The sequence below is a fragment of the Pholcus phalangioides genome, unplaced genomic scaffold (genome assembly GCF_987345545.1).
Source record: "Pholcus phalangioides strain wild (caught in Gottingen) unplaced genomic scaffold, Ppha-v1.0 ptg000005l_1, whole genome shotgun sequence".
Lineage (NCBI taxonomy): Eukaryota > Metazoa > Arthropoda > Arachnida > Araneae > Pholcidae > Pholcus > Pholcus phalangioides.
This window is the reverse complement of record NW_028301598.1, coordinates 3804774-3823576: the sequence shown is the minus strand read 5'-3', so window position 1 is coordinate 3823576 and position 18803 is coordinate 3804774. Positions and strand designations below refer to the sequence as shown.

The 18803-nt window shown below is 38.3% G+C and overlaps 1 protein-coding gene across 1 annotated transcript in view; it reads right to left on the bottom strand.

Annotated features, from left to right (window-relative positions):
* The window catches only part of LOC149085747 (neprilysin-1-like), a 107622-nt gene that overhangs the window by 25511 nt on the left and 63308 nt on the right, over positions 1–18803 (bottom strand). Inside the window, exons 6-10 of the mRNA XM_089232142.1 lie at positions 14767–14966; positions 14496–14672; positions 14292–14396; positions 9315–9451; positions 8964–9207 (exon numbers count right to left, since the gene is read on the bottom strand). Coding sequence (XP_089088268.1) covers positions 8964–9207; positions 9315–9451; positions 14292–14396; positions 14496–14672; positions 14767–14966 — 863 coding nt within the window. The remainder of the gene's footprint in view (positions 1–8963; positions 9208–9314; positions 9452–14291; positions 14397–14495; positions 14673–14766; positions 14967–18803) is intronic.

Genomic DNA, 18803 nt, shown 5'->3' with positions numbered 1-18803 from the left:
TTCAACCTTTTTCTAGTCGCAAGCGCTTCCTGTACCCGACATCAAAAGAAGAGCACCCTCACTGCAAGTTTAACATACCAAAGAATGAAATCAGGATGATTTCAATCCTTCAATGCAGTTTTTACGAGTTACTTAGGATGTTGATCAAGTGCTCGTGAGCACGAAATCGGACAGGAGCATCGAGCACTCAAGGTATTTCAGCGGAGCACCGTGGTGCTCGCGAGCAACGGGGGGAAGCTGGTCTGGGGGGGCCTGGCTCCAGGATGGTGGGGGGATTATGAGGACCGACATGGTTGCGGGGAAAAGAAAACATTTATTCCAGCGTAAAATATGCCCTGTAACTTTTTTTCCCTCCCAGATGGGGGTGCATTGTCTTTTATCTCAACTGCACAGGCTTGTTTCTCTGCCCATAGAATTTCAATATCGGTACGAAATGACAAATAACATAATACCTTATACAATTTGGGGAATTTTTTTCTGCGCAGAAAAATCTCTGTGTACATGGAAGGATTCTAAGTCATTCTCAAACTCTAAAAATCCATATTGTGTTAACTTATTTACCTAAAATTAAAGGTTCCCAAGGTGTCATCCCCAAAAATTATGAAAACATTTAAGCACATTCGTCTCACCCAGAAAAAAACAAAAACAGAAACGTTAGCAGCAGAATGCAATTACTAAAGCCACAAAAAATTAATAGCAGTCGGCTACTCATCGCCTCTCGCCCTCCTTGGTGATATCTATAAAAAAAATTATTTCCCCTTCTTTCCTCCAGCTTCTCTGTTCTAGAGAAGCTAATTATTTCCCTTTTTTTTTTTCTTTTTCTTTGCTGTATTTGATCACGTGTTGTTTGAATGATGTCACTCTAGGGTTGGGGGATTTTTTAATTCGTTCTTGGCCTCTATTGTCGTTCAAAATGTAAATACAGTAGCCGCTGCTTATTGGAATCACGTTTCGTTTAGCCATTTGGATTCTTATAAGCGGTTGATCCTTATATCCGGAAATGTTTTTGCTGTTATTCTTTCAGTTTCTACTGGAACATGGAAGGATTGGGGTGGGGCCTTCAGGCGAGATTATGATGTTTTTAGTGTAAAAACCGAAAAAATAAAGCTTATCAATTTTTATTGAATATTTTAATTTCTAAAATTCTAAATTAGTTTAAATATTTATAGTATATCGTTATCCTCAGACATATTGTTCGATGCCAAAAGTAGACTGACTGAAATGTTACAAAGTAGCTATACTACTACTGTACTATTGTCATTGTCATGCCCCCCCCCCCAAATTGTGGGTCTGACAGGGCTTCAGCCCTGGGATCCGGGATGATTCTCCTCATTTTTTGTTTTTTCAAGCTATAAATTCACTATAGAAGGGCCCCCTTGAGAAGTCTGGCCAGGAGACCCACCAAAGATTCCAACCTGGGTGCTCTGCTCCAGGATATGGGGCCATTGTCCTTGCACATAACTATAAATCAGGGGTTCCAAAACTTTCCGTTCCATCGCCCCCCAGAATATTTTTCAATCATCGCCCCTCCAACTCAAGCCAATCCATAAGATGTGATACCCGTAGCTTCTACCATCCCCTGGGGGCGATATTACCCTTTTCGGGAAAAACACTGCTCTAAATAAATTCACTTGTCAGTAACTTCGTTGACAAAAGTCCAGTTTTTTTTTTAAACCATAAACTTCGTTCTGTCATTCAATGGAAAGAAGCTCACGTCACTACAAAGTTTTTTTTTTTTTTTTTTTTGGGGGGGGGGGGGCAACAGTCAATATGGGTTGGTTTTATTACAAAGAGGTAAAAGTAACAATAAATAGTTCTCCAAATAACCTTGTGAATAATCAAAAACATTCTCCAAGTTTAAACTTCTCGGATAAACGGTAGCAGTTTTTGCGAGAAAAATTGTTTTGATTCTTATAAGAGGAAATCTGATTCTAATAATCGATGATTTTCCTATGTTGAAACGTTTTTTGGTTTTCGTTTTGTGATTTGATCCTTATAAGGGGTTGATTCTTATAACCAGTGATTCTTATATATAAGCGGTAGATACTGTATTTACAAGTTTTTTGAGTGGCCCATATAATTATTCCGCCAGATTTTTTTATATTTTTGTACATATGTAAATGAGTAGAATCTGTGGTAATTTTTTGAAAACGTTTTGAAGACGTCACCTTGGAACCCTTTCCTTGTTCTTCACTATTGTCCACATACATAACCAATAAGCGTGTAACAATAAAGTTTTATCAGCTAAAATATGCCTTCTAGAAAATACTGAAAACAATTGCACAGTGCAGTATTACAGTCGAACCCCGTTGTAACAAGAGGCCAGAGAAATCACTTCGTAATAACGGAATTTCGTTATAAAGGAATTCCAGATTTTTACATTGCTCCTATTAAACTTATTTTTGGGGGGGGGGGTTAGAAAAGTTTTCGTTAAAACGAGATTTTCGCTATAACGGTATTCGTTAAAACGGAAATCTACCTTATATACCAAAATATATCATTGAACTGAAACTGCTGCTGCCATCTATGGAGTAAAAAACGCAACTATTATATATCTTGGATTGAAATTGATGACTGGTTTTCAATTAATGTGCAGCATGAAAAATTAACTATCGTATGATATTGATAAATATTTTTTGAGCAATAAAATAAATTAAATTATCAAGTTTGCCGCGAAACTTCAACAATTGTTGTTTGTTTGTAGTGAAATAATAGAAGTAAATTTCCCGCAAGAAGAAAGTGTTTCTAATGTAGATCCTCTTCGACAACATTACGAAGAGCCAAGAAGGACCGACTCTTCCATGCCTGTTTCACTCGTACTACTTTACACCGAACAAACAATACCCGTTTAAATTTCGAGGCAAACTGAACAATTTAACTGATATATATCTCATTGCTCATAAAATACTTATCAACTTCGTACTATATTCCTTTTTTATGCTGTACGTTAATTGAGGTCATCAATTTCAATCAAAGAATTACAACAGTTGTGTTTTTTATTTGATAGGTGACAGGAGCTCCAGTTCAATGATGTTTTTTACATGTAATGCAAAACTGTACTATATAGTTATTTTCAATATTTTCTAGAAGGCATATTTTTGCTCATAAAATTTTATTTTTACCCGTTTATTGGTTATGGACAAAAGTGGCCAAGAAAGGCACCATTTTTTTCATAGCGAATATGTTTACAGAATATGAATTGAGTCTGAGAATGCTTTTCCGTGTACACAGAGTTTTTTGCTGGGCAAAGAGGAAAGTCCTTATTGTATAACACTTGTGGGGTGGAGTCTTCTGAACCTTTTAGACACTGAGGGCCAAATTGAAATTATTGCCCATGAAGCCCGCGGGTCCCTATTTCATACTGAGATTTTTATAATTGTTCAAGAGGAATCTAGATTTACAAGGACTTATTCATGTTATTTATAGTGACATCTTAATGGAAGAGCCAATTAGGGCCAGACCAGCACCTCCTAGAGATAGAAGGCCTCCGCACGGGTTGCCATAAACGTCATTCAGACTACTTAGCAAGTTCGCCACATTTTGAAACACAGCATCTTATTTCGTTTCTTCTTATTTTGGCGTAGAATCTTCTTGATTGGCTCAAAAATAACGCATAGTGATTGGATATGGGGCATAGAAATCGCCAATTCTGAGCCCGATCATTTCTTTTCCTCACGACGATGATATTGGCACGAGCAGGGAATTTTTTTCCCCCGAATATTCTGAGGGAAAATGGACTACTTACTGACGTCACAAGCAGCGTGCGGGGGGCCTCCTATCTCTAAGAGGTGTTGGTCAGACGGGCAAAAATAATTGAAGACTTGTATTTGTTCTGAAATTATTTATTTTATTAATTATCAATTTTGATTATTTCTGAAATAGTTTTTTTCTCACTAATCCTCTGGAAACATTTCTAGTCAATTACTGATTAATTTCAATGTGAAATTCCTTTGAATGATTCTGTAATTATTTATTTCGGTAATTCTGAAATTATCTCAATAAAGCTTGAGATAATTTCCTTTGAATAACTATGCAGTTATTCTTTTATTAATAACGAAATAATTTCTATAATGAATTACGAAATTATTTTTCTTATTGATTCATGTTATTTTTCTCTCTCTCACTGATTCTGAAATTATTTTCTGGAGGTGAATTTTCCCAGTGGTGATTTCTCCGCCTGTGAATTGATGTCGGTGAATTGTTTTTCGGTGATTTTTCCATTAGTGAATTGTTTTTCGGTGACCTTTCATAGCGGTGAATTTATGTATCGGAATTTGCGTGGCGGCAAATTGCTGTCGGTGAATTTTCGGTGGTGAATTATTGTCAGTGAATTGTTTTTCGGTGAACTTTCCTAGAGGTGAATTGTTGTCGTTGAATTATCCGTAAATTCAACCTAATATAAGTTGCATTATTAAAAAAGAAAGGCATCGCTTCCCGTCTTTCGTTCCAGCTCGGGTCGGTGTTCGTGATGACGCAGATCGTATGGCCGGTGCTGCTGCACATCAACTACTTCTCCTTCTGTGGCTTCTATCCTTGGCCGACAGCAGCGTTCGTGTTCACGTCTTTCTACAGGACGCATCTGATGGACTCGTCACAGCTAGGATTGAACGCCCAGCTGGAGCTCAGTTCCATGTTTTCGTTCTTCCGAAGGGAACCGGAGGCGGCCGAAAACGACGAAGAGGTGGTGGTCCAAGACGAACGTCCGCGTCGTGCTAAAACATCAAAGAGGCAACCACGCGCAAGTGACGACAGTTGTAGGTCAGTATTCAGTTTTTCAGACATTCTGATTGGCTTGCTTAATCAATCGTCCTTCACCCCCCTCCCCTTATCTAATTTTTAAAAGCCATCGTGATCAAATCGTTTTCCAGCTATGCCTGAGTGGAAAGCGACTGTACAAGTTGAGGCAGGGGTCCTTAACCTATTGGTCGGGACCAAAAAACTTGGACCGCCAAGGCTTCCTAGATGAATCATTCCACTTACAGCCAGAGATTCTTGAGCTATAAGTCATGACCGAAACCTGATTCGCAGGGCTTTCGAGATGGGTCGTACAAATCCACTTTCAGTCAGGGATTCTTGAGCTTTCTTTCTTTCCTTCAAACCGAGCATAACTCAGGTCTATCACCATTTATGGGGAATTTACTACCTAGTGAGTTGTGCGGAAGTGTATGTGGTGTGTGTGTATCTAACAGTCTGAGTGCGTATATCTAGTGTTGTGTTGAATTTTTCAGTGCTGCCATCTATATTTCAGAAGTAAAGTGAGTGAAGTGTAATGTTTTAATTACAATTGTACCGTTTGTAGGTCTGTTGCTCTCTGTGGCGAGACTTTTTAAAAGGGGAAATCGGATGTTGGGAGCCACAGAAAACCAACTTCAGCCGACCATCACTGTGGCGACGGTGGGGTTCGAACCCGGGACCTCGCAATACGAGCCCGTCTTTACGACCCAAGCTCCACTCGACCGCCACAGCGGCGGATTCTTGAGCTATGGATCAAGACCCAAACCAGGCTTTGCGAGATATGGTGTACACTTACAGCCAGGGATTCTTGAGCTATGGGCCACGACTCAAGCTAGATTCGCGGAAGCTTTCGACTTGGGTCGTGTAAATTCACTTAAAGCCAAGGATTTTCTATGCAGCTGCCCCCCTCAACAGCTGTAGCCGCCTATTGGTCTAAGCTAGCTACTAAAAGACTATCCAGGCGACTCAACAAGTGCATCTGTATGGCGGCACTCAGACGAGGATATTGGAGGACTGACGACTAGAAAACATGTTTGGTGGTGACATGTTCGTGATAGTCCCCTCGCGACTCCAGTATTGTGACCACCAAGATAATTATTTATAGTCTTGTGCAGTGACATCTTAATTGTTGGCCCATGAATGAATGAACGCCAGAACTTTACCACTGGACTTATCCCGTTGCCGATATCTCTTCCAGCCCTAATGTTTGGCTCAAAGCGCCCCGAATCCCCAGGCTCCCCAGGGTATAAAAATTATTTCACACTAATTAATTCTGAATTTGTTTTATTTAATCAACTCAGAAATTTCAATAATTTCCAGCAATTATTTTCCTTATCAATTCAAAACTTTTATTAGTTCTAAATTTTCAGGAAATCACATGAATTTTTTGAGAGGCTAACTTTCTCTTCCTCAAAGTTTTCATTAAATTGGGGCCCCAAAAAAAACTATTCGACCCCGGGTAACCCGAACACATTAAAACGGCTCGATTCCTGAGATTGAGTGAAACTAAAAACAGCGAGAAAAACTGATTTTTGCTAAGTCTCCTGGGATTTGAAATTTCATTAATAGCGCTGGGTGTAGGAGAACGGGCAACTCAAGTCGTCCAGTTTCCAAGCTACTGGAAATCTGAGTATTTCCAAGTGAGGAGGATCCAACTTCGACAGTAGGTGGAGAGGAAAGCACTTGCGTACCCACCCTACATCTTCTTTGAGACTGATTTCTTCCACAAAATCATGGTAATATCGTATTTGATGGAGCAGCGATGGTACCCCCCGCCCTATATCCGTGCCATCAATTCAAAGACGGAGGATTGTTCCGTAATTTACCGGACAGACCTATACTATCCGGATCTTGGGAGGGACGATCGCCTACCCCGGACCTGCTCCCGCGGTTATGTAAAGTGATGTTACGGGTTCCCCCCTACGCAGTTGAAAGTGCTTGGTACAGGGACGGATCCGGTCAGTGCCATCTTACCGCAAGGGCTACCCGGCCATGACCCGGGAATCTGATGATAATACGATCTGGTACTACGATTCTTGAGGGTAAACGTATGTAAATTGGAAGGCAGGTACTTCCAGCCAGATGGTGTTCGCAACCACATCGATGCTCGTCTACCCCCATGGAGGTTGCCGTCAGGTCCGCGGGTTCGAAACTGAGAACATAAACAACATGTTATTTCCATTACCGAGCCTGAGGTGACAACTGGTAGATGGCACATCTTCATTTTCACCCTAACTCGATCGGTAGCAAATTGGTGTAAGGCAATATGACCGGGATTGGTGTGTGGTAAAGATTAAGAAGGCCCGGGATCCAAGGCCGGTGTGCTAGTAAGGGGTGACTAATTGAGTAGGTCCGTATGGCTGTCCCATATTTCATCGGGAGACAGACTTATTGTCTTATAATCGGTTCTTGGAAGTAGCGTTCGCCCTCATCGCCCTTCCCCCCACCATGGATCCGTACCTAACTAGCAGCTAGGTATACATTCACATACTTAATCTCGATAATGATGGCATAAATCTAATCATCACGAGCGCCCCACAGTCCCCGACAGAAGCGGATCCAGACCGGTGCGTCGGGAGTGGCGACTTATTGTGCACACCTGGCCGATTTTCCGATATTATTCAGCTCTGGAGTGGGGCGATCACCCCAATTGCCCCCCCCCCCGCGAATCCACGCCTGCCCTGTGAATTCCCCACGAATGCCGTCCTACTTATTTTTTTAGAGCTCGTGATTGGTTGAGTCTGTTCATATGAGAGGTTGGTTTTGTGTCTCCAGGTCCCAAGCGCCGATCGAAGTGGAGCACCGCGAGAGCTTCTTTGAGAAACTGAAGCGTTTCCTGCGTTGGATTTTCTTTCCCGATGACCGTCGACCGGAGAGGCACCCGTCCGTCGACAGCTGCAGGTACTGCGTCCTGCCCGGGGAAGCCGCGGCGAAGCGTAACTTGACGTACATCCTCCGACAGCCACGTATGACGAGATCTGGGCTCATATACGCCCCACCCAGTCAGTTCCTTCCGGTTAATGAGCTCATCAAGAAGGACAGGAATGGTTTCCCGTAATACAGACTGCCCAGGGCAAAGAAAAGAGAGGACCCGTGTTGTCTCTTGCACAGAAGAGCACCTTTCTCTACTGTAGAAATTCGCCAATAAACGTGCTTGTCAGTTCCTACACAACTATGCTTCTATTTCACTTGGTCTTGATCAGGGGTGCACAAAGCCAGCAGGCCAAATGCGGCCTGCCAAGGAGTTCCATCAGTCCCGGAAAGGTGCTCCAGTAGAAAAGTATCAACATACACAACAACACGATAAATACCCAGCGGGACCATATTTCCTTCATGACAATATAGGAAGTTGGGATCGATACTGAACATTGCCGGTTACTGCCAAAAAATTGTCAAATGCAAATGAAGTTGCTAATTACATCCAAAAATTTTTCGAAGGCGAGTAAAATTGTCAATGACCGTCAAACAAATTTTTAAAGGTAAAAAAAATTTCCGCCAAAAAAAATTGTCAAAGCCAAATAAAATTACTAATGACAACCAATATATATATATATATATATTCAAAGGTAAATAAAATTGGCAATGACTGCCAAAAAAAAAAATTGTCAAAGGCAAGTAAAATTACCAATGACAGCCAGAAAAGTTGTCAAAGACAAGTAAAGTTACCAATTACGAACAAAAAACCGTCAAGGGCAAGTAAAACTACCAATGATGGCCAAAAAAATTGTCAAAGGGAAATTACCAATCACGGACAAAAAATTGTCAAAGACAAGCAAAGTTGTCAATAACCGCCTGAAAAGTTTTTAAAGGCAAGTAAAGGTGCCAGTTAGGGACAAAAAATTGTGAAGTGTAAGTAAATTATATTACCAATGACACCATAAAAGTGTTGGCAAGATTTGCCAACTTCAGAAAATGAGCCATCTGCCATCAGTTTTACTAACTATGAATGAAGTGTAGTAATTGAATAACTGTATCGTTGTAGGCCTGTTGCTCTCTGTGGCGAAACGTTCTAACGGGGAGATCGATCCACAAAAGTTTCTTCAAAATACCTCCATCAGAATAGGTACATATGCCTGATTAGCGTCAGTTTATTTGCAACCACCCTGTACATATGTTGGTTCAATACGGGTCATACAAGCGAAGCTGGTCTTGTTGTTGATTGTGTCGCGGATGAAAAAGATTAAGAACCCCTGATATAGCAAAACCAATGGAAAGTCACACCTACTTACCTCATCCAATACATTATCGCTGACCTCGTACTGCCTGTAAGCAGTGGCGATGACCGGTAGAAAGTGTGACTCGAGCAGTTCCAGGCAGTCTTCCCATTTCGGCGGATAGAAGACAGGAGGCGGCGCCTCAGCCAACTCCCGGAGGGTCGTACTCTTGAACGCCCAGGCCAGGGTACGGAACGGCTCGCCCAAGTATCGCACGAAAGGCGAGAAGAATTTCCAGCCGAGATAATTATAGACAGTCCTGTACCAAAGAGAAGAACAAAAGCCAATTGAAAAACGCCACGGAGAGGTAAAAATTTGTACTTAATATGCATTAGCATCAGACATGAGAGAGATCTTATATAATACTTTGGCGAGAACTGCACCAAGCGCTCCGTCAAATCCCTGATGTATTTCCTGCAGTAGATCTCGATGGTGACGTTCTTCAGCGTCGTGAAAGCTTTGTTTTCGTGGTACAGGATACCCATGAGACGATTCCAATCCAGCTGACAAGGCAAAAGCAATAATATTCATTAAGTTTCGAACTGGGCCACCCAGCAATCAAACTATGTCTGTTCTAGATTATAAATTCTAATTCGTGAGCCGATGGATTATACAGATACAGTCGATGCCGCTCAATGTGATTGCATCGGGACTCGGTGGGTTATTCATAACAATAACCGATTGATAACTATATCCGAAAAAGTCCCGTTTGCAAGTACGTTGACCATACATCCCGTTTGATTGAATGGGACGTATGGTAAACAAGTATTAATTATTATTATTTTCAACGAGGCCCACTGAAATTTTTGAAAACAAGAATCAACCCCCTTTACGATCAGGGACGTAATGTTGCGTCCAAACGCCAGTGGAATAAGTTCAATCCAGCTGATTGTTTCTTTAACCTCTTTTTGTTTTCCTCATCGTGAAGGCTTAATGTAACCCTATGAAACAAAGTTGTGTGTGTGTCCTCCCCCCCGTTCTCCCACCACCATCGTGATACCTTAACGAGATAACGATGGTGGTGGTTCTCTCTCCTCAGCTTACCACACACAAAATGTAGCTTTCTCACAACTAATCCTTCTATGGCACAGGGTGTCCTTTAGTAATAGCTAGGCCTTTATCTCCTCAACCGTCCGTCGTAGAGGTACGATTCCAGTTTTAAAACATGCTCAACAGGCGTTCAAAAATTGCCCCGTACTAGTTTTGAGAGTCGAAATACAGTGTGCAACAAAATAAAATAAAAAAAAATCTAAATTTTTATTCGGTCCCTCTGTTCTCCAACTTCAAATTAGAAAGTTATTGCCCTGTCTCTCCTGATGCCAACAAAGAAAATTTCATGTTTCTGAGGGAAATATTCACAGAGATATTCGAAAAACGGAGAAAAGTTTGGGAAAGAACAGCGTTAAAACCGTTTTTTATATTAGAAATCATACCTCTACGAGGGACGGTTGGTGAGATTAAGACCGCGCTAGTACTTACAGGACACCCTGTATACTGTACATGGAAGTGAGAAAAAGAACATGAAAAAAAAACTAGTTCCTAGGTGAGGGTAAAAAAAGTAAGACACTGCACTAATACTCTCTTATCTGATTTATCTTGGTACTGTTCCTCCCTACCCTTATTTCGTTTTTTCTTTCCTTTTTTAACGTGGAACAAGGCTACCACATTTATCGCCTATACGTCTAATACAGATCATTCAAATTTATTGACTTTGAATCATTTGTCATTTCGTGACTTAGAATCATATTTTTTTTAAAATCAATTCAATTTATTAATATGTAAGGTTAATGAGAAAACCTTACATTTGATTAATGAAAACCACCAAGGAGACACCTAGGTCACATACTGGCTGTCACATTGAAGTTAATTTATAAACATTACAATTGCCATACACGATATGAAATATAATTAAAATGCTTAGGAAAGAGATTATTAGTCATGAAAAAATTAAAAAAAAACCCCAAAAAATACACACACATATAATGCATAAGATATACAGGGTAAGTATCGCTAAGTCAGGGGAACTTTTTTTAGCCGTTAGGTGGCGCTGACGTACACAAGTCAAAGAAAAGATACGCAAATAACGAACAGAATGCCTCCAAATCCTGTATTACAGCAGTATGTGTTCTACGTGACCACCACTACCACAGGGGACAACACATTGCAGGCGAGTCACAAATCCAGCAACAACAGTGTGCAGTGTGCTTCACGGTTTACAACGGTGAACTGGTTGTGGATTAGGAGCGCAAGTTCTTATAACCGTCTCATTAGCATATTTCCACCGAAGTCACTCGCACCAGCGCAACCTGTCGGCTGTTTTTTTTTTGGTTATTTTTTTTTTCCTGTCTTAGAAATATTCCTGTGACCTAACCCTGCAAACCGTTTTTTATTTCGGTTATTTTTCCCGATTTTATTGATTTTTAACGTTTCTACGGATTTTTTGCCCACCCTGTATATAAAATACAATATAATGATGCAACGGGCTGGGGGGTGCCTTATTACTTATAAAAAAGTATCTATAAATCAACATGACATTATATACAATTTGAAATGATGCAACAGGCACTTGACAGCAAGGGAATTTTAAATGAGAATTTAACCAGTTGTGTAGTGGGAAGTCAATCTGTAGCAAAGAAGGGAGCGTGAATTTGAAGATTAAATCAAAAGTGTAATTTTCAATATTGACTATTTATAATAAGTACTGCTTAAGAAGTTTTTTGAAAATCGAAAATGCGGGTGACTGTATGAGATGATTTGGAAGGTTATTATAAAATTTAGGAATGAAGGAGCTCTAAAATGCTTTTTGAGAATATTTTTTATGAACTAAAGGCAGAAAGTATATGAAATTATGTCCATTTATTATTTATTCGATATTGTTTGGCCGAGGCCTATACAAGGGAATGCGGTGATGAAGTTAGACAGAGATGATTGATGTCACAAAGAAAATCGGAAATAGTTTCGCAATCAATAATGTTTGGGGGGAGGTTGTTCCAGTCGGTTATTGTTCGTGCCCGAGTGGCGCTGTGGTAAAGATGCTCGTCTTCCGCTATGAAGGTTACCGTCAAGGTCCATGGGTTCGAATCCGGGCATAGAACATTAGAAGCATGTTCTTTACCTACCGAGTCTAGGGCGACCACCGGTGGATGGAGCCTTCATTTCCCACCCAACTCCACTGGTTGGAAATTGCCGTATGGCGATATATGACCGGAGTTGGTGTAGTAGTCGGTTATTGTTCGCGGAAAGAAACTGAATTTGTGAAACAATCTGTGGATGCAAAGATGGGTTTTAATTTTTGTGAATGGTTAATTCTTTTTGAAAAGTATGAAGCCGGAGTTAGAAGGTTCGAGGTGTCGATATGAAAATGACCGTGGAGAAAGAATTTTAAAAAGGAAGGATAACCGAGAGGTATATCTACGGGTAAAAAGCGGTTGCATATTGAGTTGGCGCTTGAGCTCTGTGACGGAGGCAGAGGGTGACCAACAGTTAACAATGAAGCGGACGGATTTATTTTGAATGGATTCTAATTTGTCTATATTGGAGAGAGTATAGGGGTCCCTGATTTCACAGGCATATGAGAGTAGAGGAAGGATGCAGGTTTGGAAGCAGAGATGTCTAAGGTGACGGGTGGAGTTTTTGAGGTTCCGACGAAGAAAAAAAAAGAGTTTTTGGAGACAGATGAAAGTGGTAATCAACATGGAGATTCCAACGGAGGTCGGCAGAAATAATGATTAATAATTTGATAATCGTGAGGAATTTAAAGGTAAAGAGAACTGTTTTTTTTTTGGTAAGTATGGGTCTAAAAAAATATAAATTCCCTTAAGGGTAGGATATTCAGGTGTAGAAAAAGTTCATTTGAGACAGTGATGTAATTTCCCATCAAAATTCTAATAGCTTTCTTTATTTTGTAAGGAAATTAAGTGGTTAGATAGTCACTACCCCAGATTGGCAGACCATAAAGTAAGTGTGATTGGAACATTGAATGATAATAGGTTAACAAAAAAAGATTAGTTTACATATGGCTTCGGGTTGTATAATTTATGAATAATGAAACGGAGTTTTGTTTTTAAATAATTACAATGCGAGAGCCATTTTAAAATTTTGATCAATATATATACCAAGGTATTTTAATGGTGGATATTTGATCTAGACGTTGACAGTTACATGAATTATAGATAGTAGAAACTGGTTCGTGAAAAATTATGTCATGGGAAATAGGTGGAATATTTTGTAAGCAAAAGTTGATAAATTTACTTTTGGAGATATTGATTACGAGATCGTTAGCAATGAACCAAATTACGAACTGTTATTAGGTCACTATTTATATAAGTGATAAATGTTGGGAGATCTTCTTTTTTGAGTAAAGTATAACAGTATCATCAGCAAATGTGATGATTTTACCTTTAATATTTAAATTACGGAGATCATTGATGAAAATTATGAATAATAACGGTCCTAAATTAGATCCCCGTGGGACTCCTCTGATTATCTCCATGACATTACTTAAATAATTATTGCATTTGACTTTTCGAGTTCTGTGTGTGAGACAAGATTTGAGAAAATTGAAAGCACTGCCCCTTATTCCATAGGAATACAATTTTGGGAGCAATATTTCATGGTTTACACTGTCAAATGCTTTTATTATGTCAAGAAAAATGCCTATTGTATTTCTGGATTGATCAATATTCCTGTAAATGTATTCAGAAAAGTTTAAAAGAGCAGATTCTGTGTTTCTATTAGAGAGAAAACCATGCTGATTATTAGAATTGTTGAAGAATTTATTGTTATTTAAAAAAGAATAAATCCTGTCTTTAATTAGTGTTTCAATTAACTTCGAGATAGGTGATAATACTGATAATATAAAAATTTAGGGAAATTTATCTATTTACCAACGACGCTTGGGTATTATGCATAATCACCGGTAAAAGTGATAAATTTAGGGAAATTTATCTTTTTATCATCGACGCTTGGATACTATGGATAATCGCCGGTAAAAATGATAAATTTAGAAAATGTTATCAAAGTCGCCATTATTTGATAATTCTTAATGGGGCCAATGATTTGGTTATTTGTCGCGGGCCAAATTTTTCTCGCTGACCTTGCGTTAAGCATGTATGCTTTAGGCCCTTGTTTTTCCTTCCATTTTTTGGTGGCAATGTTATCATGCGCTGAAAATAAAAGTCATTTGTGATCTCATTGTTAAAATAGTTTGTAGAGACAACCACGTGCTCAGAATATTCGCAGGTGATCCTGTGTACCTTGCGTTAAGGATAATCGTTTGCCAACAGGGCAGGTATCTTTAATTCAACTGCTCATGAACTCATGTCAAAACTGAATCGATCTTACCTCTGGCACGTAGTCACGGATCTGCTGCACGCTGTCGACGCGTACGTCTCGCAGCACGCGGCGTTCGTCGTCCTGGGTGGAATCCCCGCATTCCTGATTTGCCATCTGCAAAAGGAAAAACTTCCGGTTCAATATTGTTCGGGAATGGTACATTCGAATGGAATTCCACATTCTAAGGTACTCCAACGCTACGGGAAGACAAACCTTGATCCTCTGTATGAATTCCGACTCGAAAGACACTATGTCCTCCGCGGCTTCGACGGCCATACTCATGGGAATCTGTAGCTCCAGGAGAGTGGATATGATGTACGTCTTGAGGGCTTGGGCTTCCTTCGCGTCGCCAGATGCGCTCATCAAGGACAGTTCGTGGCTGGGCAAAATCTAAGAAATAAATATGATATTGGCATTACTGGAAAATGTCGCGTGAAAATTGGAGAAATATCGCGGTGTTGTTGGAATTACACGACTTACTTACTCGTAGCATGTTCTTGTTGGGGTTCTGTGGGTCACGTACGATTTGAATCTCGAAGGCGACTTTCATTCCGATGTTGATGAGAGAAGCCAATGTCCTTTCGATGAAGTTGTCGTCCGACCAGTAAGAGTCAAGCACTGGCCAGCTTCCGATTTCTTCTTCTTTCAGGGCCTCTTCGACGGCCACTCGCACTCCTGCGCCATCTGTTGATGGATTTGTTACTATTTTAAACCAAATTTCTACGTAATTTTAAACTCATAATTTTTATCTGACGAGATTTACTCGCTGCCAGTTACCCAATTTAGAAATTGTATTTATTATTCGTTTTGTACGAGATATTTTTTTATAGTTATCCGTGTGCGTGTGTGTTTTAACTTTTATTTCTGATTTATCTATGAACGAGATTTCATTGTAATCTCTTCGCAAAGAGAATTATTCCGCGTGATATTATATGAGATTTTCATTCGTCATTTGTTTGTGACGCCATTTTCACTCTTCTAGTATGTATATAAAATTGATTTTCTCTCTCTCTTTCTCTCTCTATGTGTGTGTGTGTGCTCTCTACACAAATCCACAATTTTAGATTTATCGTTGCCAAATTTTGCATCTATACGAAATGGAACACAGCTTGAACGATAGGCTACTTTAAAAGTTTTTCAGAGGTGGGCAAATGCCCGAAATGGGCAAAAAACCGTCCGGAAACAATGGTTCATGTACCTCAACAATCACTTTCGGAATGTTTACTTTGGTTACCGTGGTTCCCTATCAATGCGTTTCAGACATGTACAGTCGAACCCCCATTATAACGCCAACCCCGCTTACCGCCAGAAATTTTCAGTGAACAAATCATCCATGTAAGGAGTATAATATAAAAAACTGTTATAGCGCCAACTCGTTGCAACGCCAGCAGTTGTTTGGATGTACACAAAGTCTATGTGTCATTTTCAAAGAAAATTTCTGCAACATTTCTTCTGCCATCAATTTTGCTTTTTTTTTTTTATGAAAGGAGTTGAGGAATTATCTTTTTCTCATTCCAACTGTTATTATCAGTAAACATGACACTAGTTTAGAGAAAATAACTTGACAAATAAAGTATGGTGTGTGGTCAGGGGTGTCTTAGAAAGCACATTGAATACCCGAATGCGTGTAGGAACCAAAACAACCAACGTATTCAGCGAAACCGAGATTTATTGATGGGGGAAGTGTGCAAAAAATTAGCGTATTACACAAGTTTTTTCAAGATTGCCAAGAGAAGTTTTTCAACAGTGCATGTTTTTACTCGCTGGTCATTACATTTCCAGTACTATCATCTCCCTTGATTTTCTTCATTCAAATTATGTTAAAAGGTGTTCTTTCAATATCTGAGGAACGGGAAATTTGTGATTATATCAAACCAAAGTGGACTAAAAAAGCACAGCGGCCATTGTTTTCCTTTGTTTATTTATTTATTTATTTATTTTTTACTTATAAAATGCATCGCTAAATTTATGCAGAACTGAAATAATTTCAGAGGTAAGTGTAAATATGTATCTTTTGAGTTTTATATCAAGAAATATCTAAGTAATATTGTACTGTTTTTAAAATTTTATAAATTTTCCCATCTTTAAATTAAATGCGTGTAAAATAAGTTATTTTTTTATGGAGTAACTCTAATAAGACACTGAGATACAGTTGTTCATTATAAACGGGTTAACTTATGCAACGAAGCCTCTCCGAAACGCTATTCCAACCATGATCCGATATAATGCCAAACTCGTTATACCGCCAAAATCCTTTGGGACGAATGGTGGCGTTACAACGGGGCTCGACTGTATACTCCTTTAAAATGGTTCGTCACTTCTTTAATTCTGCCAGTAATTGAAGAAAAGACGAGCAGCGCCGGGTATTATAGCTATATAAGAATTAATATAATATATAATTTATATATAATATAATATATAATTTATATATAATATAATATATAATTTATATGTAATATAATGCAATATATAATTTATATATAATATATAATTAATATAATATATATTAATATAGCTGTATAAGATTTGTGACTCGGCAGTGACGACACAGGTATTCTCGCGTTTCTCATATTTTAAGAAGATTCAACTCGTGAACCATCGCTAACGAAATTTTTATTTGTGATCCGTGTTTCATACGAGATTATTATTAATGATTCTTTTTTCCGAGAATTTTTTCGCGATGATTCTTTTACGAGACCTTTTATTTGCGATTTTTTATGAGAATTTTTTTCGTGATCTTCCTTTTAAGATAAATTTTTTTTATCGTGATTCTTCTTTTGTGATAATTTTTTATCGTGATTCTTCTTTTGTGATAATTTTTTATCGTGATTCTTCTTTTGTGATAATTTTTTACCGTGATTCTTATTTTGTGATAATTTTCTTATCGCGATTCTTCTTTTCCGTAATTTCTTTTTACACTTCCTTTAGGAGAATTTTTTATCGTGATTCTTCTTTTGTGATAATTTTTTATCGTGATTCTTGTTTTGTGATAATTTTTTTTATCGTGATTCTTCTTTTGTGATAATTTTTTTATCGCGATTCTTCTTTTACGATAATTTTTTTTTACACTTCCTCTAGGAGAATTTTTTATCGTGATTCTTCTCTTGTGATAGTTTTTTTATCGCGATTCTTTTCGATAATTTTTTTACACTTACTTTAGGAGAATTTTTTATGGTCATTCTTCTTTTGTGATAATTTTTTATCCTGATTCTTCTTTTGTGATAATTTTTTATCCTGATTCTTCTTTTGTGATAATTTTTTTATCGCGATTCTTCTTTTACGATAATTTTTTTTCACACTTCCTTTAGGAGAATTTTTTATCGTGATTCTTCTTTTGTGATAATTTTTTTATCGGGATTTTTCTTTTGTGATAATTTTTTTTTATCGTGATTCTTCTTTTGTGATAATTTTTTTTATCGCGATTCTTCTTTTACGATAATTTTTTTTTTCACACTTCCTTTAGGAGAATTTTTTATCGTGATTCTTCTTTTGTGATAATTTTTATCGTGATTCTTCTTTTACGATAATTCTTGGGCGCGGTAGCCCGGTCGATAAGATGCTCGCCTAAAGTACCAAAGGATGTTTAGAGGTGTCGCGAGTTCGATACCCAGTTCGTCCTTGTTAGAAAACTTTCCTGACACAGGGGTACAACAAAAAACGGCGACTTGACCGCAGCAAAAATTGCTACCGCAGGGAGTTCCCCCATCGAGGGGTTAGCGCACCAACCTCTCGATGAGTATGAAAAACCAGCCTGCCGTTCGGAATCGGCAATAAATTGTAGGTCCCGGTCTAATTAGCCCTCGTGTGCAGAAAATGACCGTGGTGCGACAAAAATGGTCATGTAATGGTCACGATAATTCTTTTACCCTTCCTTTAGGAGAATTTTTTATCGTGATTCTTCTTTTGTGATAATTTTTTTTATCGCGATTCTTCTTTTACGATATTTTTTTTTACACTTCCTTTAGGAGAATTTTTTATCGTGATTCTTCTTTTGAGATAATTTTTTATCGCGATTCTTCTTTTACGATAATTTTTTTCCCCTTCGTTTAGAAGAATTTTTTTCGCGATCGTTCTTTTAAGATAATTTTTTTTTTACTCTTCTTTTACGATAATTTTTTCGTGATTCTTCTTTTGTGATAAATTTTTATCGTGATTCTTCTTTTGTGATAATTTTTTACCGTGATTCTTATTTTGTGATAATTTTTTTTTACACTTCCTTTAGGAGAATTTTTTATCGTGATTCTTCTTTTGTGATAATTTTTTATCGTGATTCTTGTTTTGTGATAATTTTTTTTATCGTGATTCTTCTTTTGTGATAATTTTTTTATCGCGATTCTTCTTTTACGATAATTTTTTTTTACACTTCCTTTAGGAGAATTTTTTATCGTGATTCTTCTCTTGTGATAGTTTTTTTATCGCGATTCTTTTCGATAATTTTTTTACACTTCCTTTAGGAGAATTTTTTATCGTGATTCTTCTCTTGTGATAGTTTTTTTATCGCGATTCTTTTCGATAATTTTT